The 10,649-nt window shown below is 38.7% G+C and overlaps 1 protein-coding gene across 2 annotated transcripts; it reads left to right on the plus strand.

Annotated features, from left to right (window-relative positions):
* Positions 1-167: 167 nt before the first annotated feature.
* Positions 168-6,311, plus strand: C2H9orf152 (chromosome 2 C9orf152 homolog). Of its 2 annotated transcripts, XM_063323855.1 has the most exons (3): positions 168-322; positions 449-586; positions 5,208-6,311. In XM_063323855.1, the coding sequence occupies exons 2-3, from the start codon at positions 502-504 to the stop codon at positions 5,777-5,779; spliced, it is 657 nt and encodes a 218-aa protein (XP_063179925.1). In that variant the 5' UTR covers positions 168-322; positions 449-501; the 3' UTR covers positions 5,780-6,311. The 2 variants fall into 2 exon arrangements, with proteins under 2 accessions (XP_063179925.1, XP_063179924.1); XM_063323854.1 differs by having other exon boundaries at positions 168-586.
* The last annotated feature ends 4,338 nt before the right edge of the window (positions 6,312-10,649 follow it).

Consider the following 10,649-nt stretch of genomic DNA (forward strand, 5'->3'; position numbering starts at 1 on the left):
GGAGGTCACCATGACAGCATCCCTTTAAGAATTAACATCACTACATAAACCAGTATTAGCCAGTCCTTTGCGCACCTGACTGTGTTCAATGAGGTTTTGTATTTCACTGTTTTTTTTGGCAAAGCTTTGTATGCTCACAACCTTAAGTCAACATTAAATCCAACTATCCAGTTATAATCATGAACTCTGTATGCAGTAGCTCCAGATGCACCACAGGAAAACAGGCTGACTGAAATCCACAACTTCAGAGTAGACCACGCAACTTCTGAAAGAAGTTACAATACTTAGAAAAAAGTTACCTCTTCATTTAGGAAGATTTCAGGTGCTTCATACTTGATTTGCTTTTTTACCAACACAATGAAGGAAATGTCCTGCTTCTGCATGACTTTTTCTTCCTTGTTGGAACAGATGGTGAAGGCTTACAAATACATGACTGGTATTTTTTCAGTGACTCATACCTCAGAGCAACAGGCTTCAGATCGCGATAAGCCACCAACCAAGATGGATGTAAGCGTACTTGAGGAGCAGTATGACCATATAAAACAGAAGCAAAAACTGCAATCGCACATTATTGTATTTAAAACAGGTATGCTTATATTTATAGGACACAATGCAAATGTAGATGTAAAGACTTTTGCTTTAAATCTTGAATAACTCCTAGCTTTGTTTTTTTTATGCTCAGCTTCAAGAGAGGTACAAAGTTAATTCCTTTTCTGTCATTTGGGTTTTTATTCGTTTCACTGAAAGGTGGTTTTATGTTCCTATCAATTAGCTTCACAACAGTGAAACACTAACATGAATTTGAAACAGATGAACATATTTGAGATAAGGTTTTACAGGTTTTGTGTCAGTAAAGTAAAATTATAAACATAAACAGCAACTTTTAGAGGAGCCAGGTACTTTTTGTCTATCATCAGTATATTTGTGCAATGTACTCTGTAACATTTTTGCTCTCTTGAATGCTTCCATCAGAACATGCAATTTCGGGTCTTCTGTCTATTTTTCCCTTCTTTATCTGTGTAAAGAAATGCGTCCCACAAGACTACAGGAAGCAATAGCAAATATTAAGTGACTACAACCAGTTGAGCTTTTGTTAAAAAATAACTTATACTAAGAGTCATAGTGGGTAACTAAGACACAAGCTTTGAACAAAAGGTCTTATTTCAAAAGTGTTTTCACTGCATATTGCTTGAAAAGTACATAAATAGAAAAACAAGTAACAACATGTATCACTCATCTACCTGCTATGTCAGGCAGATTTTATATAAGAAACTTTCAAATATTTTAAAGTTTTTAGTTAGACTACTGCTTACAATATTACAATGATATATTTTCATTTACTTTCCAAGCTAAAGTGATTTTGAGAATACTAAGTCAATAGACGAAGCTGTGTTCTGAAAAACGTGCTTCATTCACCTCTCATATTAGTATTTAGCTCAACAATTCCTTCTTTACACTTCATTTTTCAGCAGTTCTAGATTTTGGCTGTGTCAGATTATAACATCGAAACAATTGAAAAAACACATAATTATGAACTATACAACAGATTCACTTCAATATTGTTTCATCCAAATGTCTAGAAATTCTTACGTTAAAAGAATCTACATCTCTATGAGGAAGAAAAAGATAGATATAGATATATATACAAGCTTATTTTATCAGGTATGAAAAGGCAACTGACTTGCAGACAAAACAGCCCATCTAATCAGCTGTAGCAAAAACGTAAGTCAGTTAAAGAATGGAAGCAGAACTCTGTATTCAGATTAAATTCAAATGAAGCTTCAGATATAACGAATGTAATCAGAGCAGATTTTTTGGAAGGACACCATTTGAAGATTAAAGAAAAGACATAAGAAAGTAGGACTGCACAGTTTCTGCACAGTTTTAAAAGGGCTGGAAGGTCACATAGAAATATTTTCATATACATACACATAATCTAAAACATTCACAAAACCACATAACCTACTGCACTGAACTTCTATCTTTAAACAAGGATTAATGTTACTGTTACAAGCAGCTGAAGTTTGGGGGTTTTTTGTTATTGAGTTCTCAGTGTCCTGAAAGTTGATCTTATACACTCCTGTGGTTTGGAAGCTGGGAAAGCTTACGTAGCTCGGCACTTTGAACCTGTTATATGCATCAGTGTCCAAGAGCATGTCAAGCAGAAATGAACGCTGCCATATCGGGATAGCCTGCTGCCCTACACTCCTTAATTTACAAGCTTAAACTATGCAGAAATTCCAGGTAGTACCAAAAGGCAGTCCACATAACAATCAATATTTTGTACTAGCAGCAAATGGTTTCCTTACCTAGAGGGTAAGATTATGGCTGGGCTGGGAAGGGGACAATGACAGCACCACCACCACCCCGCACATACACACAAACCTCAGAGGCCAGGCACAAAAACCTCATGAGATTCAAACCTCATGGAAGGGAAGCACCGTCGGTCCCTCATGGCCTTAAAAATCCCTGCCAAATGTCTTTGTTCGAACCAGTAAAACCCTAAATTATTCCTGCCTGACAGACCAGTTGACAGTCCATGATACCACAGGGGTTTTGAGCATTTCAGGTTTATTGCACCACAGTTGGAATGGTAACTCCAAGTTTCCTTGAGGACTTCTAGTTTTGTATGTCACTGCCGCTTTGCCAGAGTCATGAAATTGTGGACCTTTAAACAGAACTTAAGATTCTCTAACTTTTCTAGATTTTTAACTGGTGGGTTAGTAACTGAGAAGTCACCTGAAAACAACTTTCTTCTGTTCCTTCCCAATACACACAGCCACATTCTTGCTTCTGCCTGTTCCTGATTATCTGAGAGCAAAGAGCATGACAAGATTTGAAAGTCACCAGCTAGGGGATAATTCAGAGTGTATTCATTCATTATTGGCTAAGAAGCTGAAAAACAGTATTTACTTTAGGAATTAAATGGGAGCATTCAGCGTATGCAGTCACAACAGAATAAACACTGGGGCTCTGACTGCAGAAATCTCTTCCAAGAATTTCACAAGCTAACTTGAAATAAGATTAACTTTTGTCACTCCAGTACTTTAAAAGTATCTATTATGATGACAGCATATGAAAAAGGCCAAATGGTAAACAACCCTGCAACAAGGCTATTATGCACAATTAAAAAAAAAAGATTAAAAGAAAAAGACCAAAAATCTGTCTAATTAAAGCTTTCTTTACAAGTTTAGAGAGTGATGAATGTGTCACATTGTCACAATTCAACACATAGTGGTTGAGGACTCTCACATTTCTATCAGAGGTGATTGCTCAATTTCGCGTGCTGCACCTGGAACCAAGGAATCAAATCAAACCTGAACTCAAAACCAGTCCAGATTGTTAAAATTGGACAAGATACCTTACTTTGAACTCTCTAATCAACTCAAGCCAGATCATAATTCTTCTGATGACCATCTTCATAAAGTTCAAGATAAAACCTGATGTTGTCTATCCATGGCAGTTCAGCCAAGAGTGCAGTTACATCCACAAGAACATGCAAAGCTGCATCACCTTGGTCTCTTAAGTCTTTCACTTGTATTTTCTCTCACATATGGAGAACGAGACCTAATTTTTGCTACTTGATGCTGTGTTGTGCTGTTCTGCAGAACACACAGGACTCTATTTTGCAAGTGGACTTTTTGTAGCCACCCAAGCTCGGCTTTATTTCCTTTTCCTATTTCATAAGTTTGATTCTCACTGTTCCATGACAGAGAACTGTGTGTTCTTATCTCTATGAATGGTTTCACCCTAGCAAATTCTGTTAGGATACTTCACTGTATAGAGATATACACAAACACATATATATCTCTAAGCTCTGCATGTGTTTTAGACTCCTTTCTCCTGGTAACACTGCAGGAGAGTGGAAGACGTGGGCTGACATGGTTCTTCCTCCCAGAACTGTGATGCAAAGCCGCTCTTATCAGATCAACCCTACAAGGCCAACCCAGGGAGCAGAAAAAATTCAGTGATATTATGCTGGTGGTGTTGCTTCAGCAGCGGCAGCCAAAGACAGCAGTGAAAGCCCCTCCTTAGCCAAAGCCCTGTTGTACAGCTTCATTTACTGCCAGTAAATCAGCTGGGTCTGACATCTTCAAATATCTCCTTGTAACAATGGTATGAAAGACAGTTATAAAGGGGGGTTGTGCTGTTGGGTCTTTTTAAATGCAGCATCCCATTCAAACTAGCTTCATTTCAAATTCAGGGTTACAATTCTTTTAAAGTAGCTATTGAGATACTCAGTTTCAGAATATAATCAGCACTCTTCTATGTCTACTTTTCTCACTTCAATATGCTTCATAACTCATACTGCAAGAGACACAGTTCCTATAACTCAACCCTGTAAATAAGGTCAGCATTCTGCGCAACTCCTACTTTAAACTATATTTATACTAACTGAAGTATATTTCATTAGTAGTTGCAATGTCAACAGCTGCTATGTGTAATTAAAGTAGCATTAGCATTTCTACCTCTAATGTCTTACACATTTCTAACAGTAACTTTCATACTGACCAGATTCTCTCCCACTGTTGCAGCTACCATTCAGGGAGCAAGCAGATTTTTCCTCTAAGGGATCATTCAGGCAACACTCGTGTGCTAAGCTATTTACTTTACACCATTTATACTGACCACAATAGTAAAATTGCAGTAAAATATTAAAATAAAAGCCCTATTAAAAATATTTAAATATAAATGATCCCTCATTAAGAAGAAGAAGAAAGATATTCACAATTTGTTTCATCTAGAAGCAGTCACAGTGTTTTTAGGCTGTGAATACGAACTTCAAACAGTATCAAACAGAACATTTTTGTCTTTCAAATCACAGCACCTACCAAGGCACAGACAAAGTCCCTGCTCACCTTACAAATTTTTGCTTACAAGCAATTTATTACTGAAAGTCAATTTTCAGTCTGTGTTGTTAATGAGTCTTAGAGTACTGGTTAGATCAATATTGACTTGATAAACCTCCATTTTCATTTGACTAACCCTAGGGTACCATTTATGTCCTCAAAACTGCAAAATCAAGCATGAAATATTTCTACTCCATAACCTGGCATCAAAAGAACTTGCACTCCTCTCAGCCACAGTTAGAAAGAGTACACATAAACTCATCTGTTAAAGCTCTTCAGTTGAGTTTGCACAACAGAATTTACACCCTTAATTTTTGCCACTGTTGTAATGTGAGTATATGCATTTTTTTTTTGTAGGTGAACAGGAATCTGTTCTCCCAGAATCAATGGTCAATGCTGTTTTAATTAATAAAAAAGTTAGAAGATCAAAGTCATTTACCGAATGTGTTCCTGTCAGAAAGGTCAGACTGGAGATGACCAACAGTGGCAACATACAAGACAACTCCCCATGGCGTACCCACCTGGGAATTCACCGCCTGGTGCAAGCCCCTTGTTACGGAGTTCCCTGGGATCATTCCCACTGCAAGAACAGACCATGCAGTTTTGACAATCAGAGACTGATTTCAAAGGGAAACGGCATACTGCAACCCATGGAATTAGACAGAGCAAGTGAACTATCCGCTCCCAGTCAACTGGGAAGTTCAAGCACGTTGAACAGTTTCAGCAAAGAGAATGGCAGCAACATTGCAAGCACCTGCCAAAAACCTCTGCTGAAATCAGCCACTTCAGCAGTTTGGACACATCAGCATACTACTTCTACAAAATGCATGCCAGCCTGCAACAAACTAAACTTTTACCCTTTCCCTAATAAAAAAGGGCCCAGAATTTCTGAAGCAGCAAGGAGGCTTGGATTATATGTCTCACAATGAAGACATTCAGTAATACATAAAACTTAAGTCAAAAACTTGACTAAAACTTAAAATAGCAAAATAGTCTTCCTAGTTACACTGATCAACCTGCCGAAGGTCTACTACTTCTATTAGCCAAGGAAGATCCTTACTATGTAATCTGTTGTTTTACAGTACACTGTAAAATGAGACGTTCTCATGAAGATGCTGGGCTGCAGTGACAGATACTCACTTCTGTCATTTGAAATATAAGAGCAATTTTATGTTTTATTTTGTTTTTCCTATGTTCATGTTACTGATGTTAGAAACTAAGATTTTATCACAGCAATATTTGAAATATCTGAAGGAGCTATAGCAGAGACTAGCAGAACTACTGATGAAGCAAGTAGGCTAATTTTAAGTATGATATGATTTAATTAGACAATAAACAAATAACAAAACAGTATTGAAGGTGATTGGTACACTTAACGTATGATTTCATCATTCACTTCCCTTGAAAAAAGATATTCAAGATACTCTGATGTGTGTAATTTTAAAACCAATTAATAAAATCTCTGACCATTTCTATTGCTGTTTCAATGGGACTTAGTAAATTATCATGTTTTTCTTATACATAAATTCTAAATTAAATATTGTTAGTTCCTATCTATTCCCAGCATTTCATTAGAAAACAAAAGTCTGAAATAATTAGTTAGCTCCTTGATACCCTATATCAACGTACCTTCCTTACCAGAAGTATAATGCAACTTTCTGCTGTTACAATTGTATGTATACAAAGGGGATATAACCATTCCAACTACACAAATATAACTGTAGTAGTACAACTATTTTTTATAAATAGGGTTTAACATTTTTTCTGGTGGCACAACTGCACTACAAACCTGTGCAAGTTTTTAAAAGTAAGTAGCTATTTTTGATCTTCCCTCCTACAAGACCTTTAAAGGAAGGAGACCCTCTTTTGCAGGTGCTTTTCAATGACAAGAACACGAGCTAAGTATCACCCACTTCTGGCTGCAAGCGTTCAGATAGGTCTCTTTCTCAAATGCAGGCTTCAGAAAAATTGGAAACTTGAAATGTCTCCCCATTTCGTGACAGCATTAATTCCAAGCTATACACCTGGCAGCCACTGGCTCTTCTGAACCGTTCCATATCTACCTGAGCCCTGAAAGGACAGCAAAATGAGGATCAGGTGGATGGCCTACAAAGCTCTTCATGATCCCTGCAAACAGTCTGCAAGCACACATCCCCAGTTACCACCGCTGTCTCAAAATCACACTATTCACACACAAAAAAAAAACCGAGAAAGAAAAAAAAGATGCTCAGCTGTGGTTTATGTCCTTCTAGACACAAAGTGTTCCCAGCAAGAAAGATAAACCATCCCCTCACAAGGTATCTTGGGAACAGAGTTAATACCACTGTGCAAATAAAATCCTATTGTCCAAGAGAGAGCAGTGTTATCCATTTCTAAGAGAAGCTACCGTTTTCTTTGCATTCAATGCCACTTCAAACCATTAATGCTTCATACAAGTCCACTGACTTCTGTTGTGTTTGATGGAGGATACTACATCTGGAGATGTTTGCACAGATCGGTCAGAGCCTCCGCTTCCACTGCAGGAGATTCACAGCTCTACATGTATCACAGTACTTTGTTAAGTCCGCAGAAATAGAAAAAATATCATGAAATATAATGCTATTTCACTCCCTCTGGCTAAACACCATTTTCCTCTATGCCACTCAACAGTTTCAGACCCAAACTCTGTAGTGTCCCCGCACCGATCCAGCCACCACCAGCAGGCAGATAGGCACCTGCTCCTTAAGTGACAGTTCTTAAAATAGTGCTAAAAAGCACCAGCTATTGCTAATAGCAATGAGTACCCACGGTAACTCCTAAGGAATTTTCCACTCATCCTCAGTAAAAGCAGCAGAATGAAGACATAGGTTTGGGAAGAGGTGTTCATCATGATTTTTCAGTGTTCACGGATTTTGTAGTGTTTTCAATTAACTGGCCTGCCCAGATCATTTTCCACCTCAGATGCTGATTTCTATTTCTGGGTAGGCATGAGACAATAAAGAATTATACTTTTTTTTTTTTCTTCACAGTGGCTACAGTATTTAAAGAAAGATTAGAAAGGAAAAAAATAGATAAAACAGATATGCATAATAGGCATAGCTATAATAGGGAGAAAATACTAGATAACACCCAGCCCATATGAAACAAGAAACTACCTGGAGGGAAATATCATTAAATGTCAATGAATGTTTTTTAAGTGTGTGGTATACATTAGCTTTCTATTTATTTGTCTTGCTGATTAAAGAGTATACTGATTTGTACTCCTGCCTATCGTTATACTGGAGGGTTATTTTTGTTATATTTCCAAGTCTGTAGACGGCATAAATCTAAAGGAATAACTGAAAGAAAAATCCTATGTTAGCAAGAGGCCACTACTAAAACTACTGAAAAATTAATTCAAGATCATTTTGCCTAGATACTTGGCAATGATACACTCGAGAACATTTCAGCAAATGCAACTTAAACTTTTAAATCTTTTAAATCAGTATCACAGAAAGTCTATAACCTTACCTAGCCACTTACCTACTCTATAAACCCATTTGAACTAAATTAGTGATACTATTTTCTGCAAACACTTTTAAATTGATTTTAAAGTGCTTTGAATTAGTTATCTTAATTAAACACAGACCTTGAATACCTTGATTTAAAACTCAGTGCAGGTTTATGCACAGAGTAAGTAACTAACTCCTTTGTAAGAACTTTCATAAAAATATTTTGTCCTTTCCCGAGGCTTCTCTAGCACATTACTGTGCTTTGTACTGACTGGAACTTGTTTAGAAAAGGTATTTTGCCTTCGGAGAAGTCTTTCAATTTAATTTCCAAGGACATTATAGAAGAACTATTTCAGTAAATTTTGATTTGTTAGTGGAGTAGCTTTAGTTATAAGAAAAGCTGCTATACCATACATTTCAAGAGACTGAAATGTCACACAGACACATTGTCTAATAAGGAAATTATTTTTTTTCCTAAAGCAACTGTAGTAAAAATGAAACAGGGAAATATGAGAAAAATTGAAAACTTCAAATACAGCAAGTCCCAATTCTTAAGTGCACCTGATTTTCAAAACCCTTTACTGTTAGCTTCATGTTTGGAGATCATGGGACAGGAACTTTAATCACTCTGTTACTATAGCTTTAGCTAAGTTTCAAGGACTGAACTTGAGACTGCCATAAAAGCAAGTTTACCCTTATTTTATCTGTAGGCAAACTTGACTGAATTATGCATGTAGGGGAGCTTGGAATCCTGAAATTCTAGTTCAGTGTCTCGTTCACAAGCTCATGACACCTGCGGGGTTCCCATTTCCAAAGCTGCAGTATGCAGCACCCCCACTCAGTCTGCACGACAGCCTAAAGAAATGTTTTACAGAATGACAATCCTGCAGGCCCATGCATTCTGCAATAAAAAATACTCCAGTACAATGTTTTCAGTCACACATCAGAGCAGGCAGAATAAAATCCCTTTGCTGCTGGGGCAGCTGGGAACACGAAAGAATTAACCCATGTGAGTTAATTAGCTCTGGTGTAACCCATTAAAAGAACACTTATGTCTTTTACAGACACCAAAAATACTCCAGGAACAAGCCCCAACCCTTTGAGGGCCTCACATACAAATATAACATTGAGCAGCCTATGTTGTGTAGCCAAATATCCATGTAGCCATGTACCCTTCTCCCACTCTGGGGCATTACGGGGACTAGAAGTGACACTCCAGCACCACCTCAGCTTGGGGTGGTGTTTAGTACCAGATTTTCCACATACGCCCCATATATTCTTCCAGCACAATCTCTGAACCCAGGCTGACTTTAAACAGCACCACAACCAGGCAAGAACCTGCCCACCTCTCCTGAAGGAGAAACAGAAGCTCACCCTGAGCACTGCTGCCCTCAAAGAGCACAGCGAAAAAACTCCACACATTGATCCCCTCCCCGGCACCTTTCACAGCATCTCGGCCTTTTGGGAAATGCTCCCTCCCAGCGCTGAGAGGAATTTCAGCCCCTTTTGCCTCACAAACGGGGAGGCGGCAGCTGGGGGGTGGCTGCAGAGCACTTGGCCTCCTCCAGGCCCCTGCCCCTCCTGAGGGGAGACTCAGTCGGGTAGCCAAGCGCCTTGGGGACCCCGAATGATCTGCTTCAGAAGGTAGACAGAACTTTTGAAGGTAGAATCTCTCACTGAGCAAGAGCAAAGAGCTGTAAAAAGGTTACAAGGCCTTGTGAAATGGGACACTTTGTATAACAATGCATGCCTTGCTGATGAGTATACCCTTGAAGAGGAACAGAAGGCTCGTAACAAGGGAACATCCTTCCACAGGAGGCACGGAAACTGGCTGAGCACCAGACAACTGCTAAAAGCAACAAAGATTGGCAATAACAGGTAGAAAGGTAAAGGGAGCAGTGGGAGATCACAACCACCGACTCAATTACAGATTGAACAAAACTAGCACCCCCGTATACCGTACTGGAGCACACACACATCAATTAAAGGACATTGTAGCTTTAAATGAAAGCGAGAGACTGTACTAACGAATAGAAATTGTTAAGATAAAGCACTAAATAATTATAATTAAGGGTGTGTACTTCTGTGTTTTGAACTGTATCAATATTCCAAGGAGCTTGTAGGCTGGTGTGCCAGCTTTGTGGAATACCACCTAGCACCCAGATCTGCACAAGTATGCATAATAAAATATGTCTGCTCTGTGTGTATGTTGGGTAAATGACCCCACTTTTGGGACAACACCACCACGTCCCAGGGGACAAGCAAACGGGGCTGGTCCATAAGGCAGTATGGGGACAGCGGGACCTGCTCCCGAGTGCCACAAACCCAG

The sequence above is a fragment of the Chroicocephalus ridibundus genome, chromosome 2 (assembly GCF_963924245.1).
Source record: "Chroicocephalus ridibundus chromosome 2, bChrRid1.1, whole genome shotgun sequence".
In the NCBI taxonomy this organism is placed as follows: domain Eukaryota; kingdom Metazoa; phylum Chordata; class Aves; order Charadriiformes; family Laridae; genus Chroicocephalus; species Chroicocephalus ridibundus.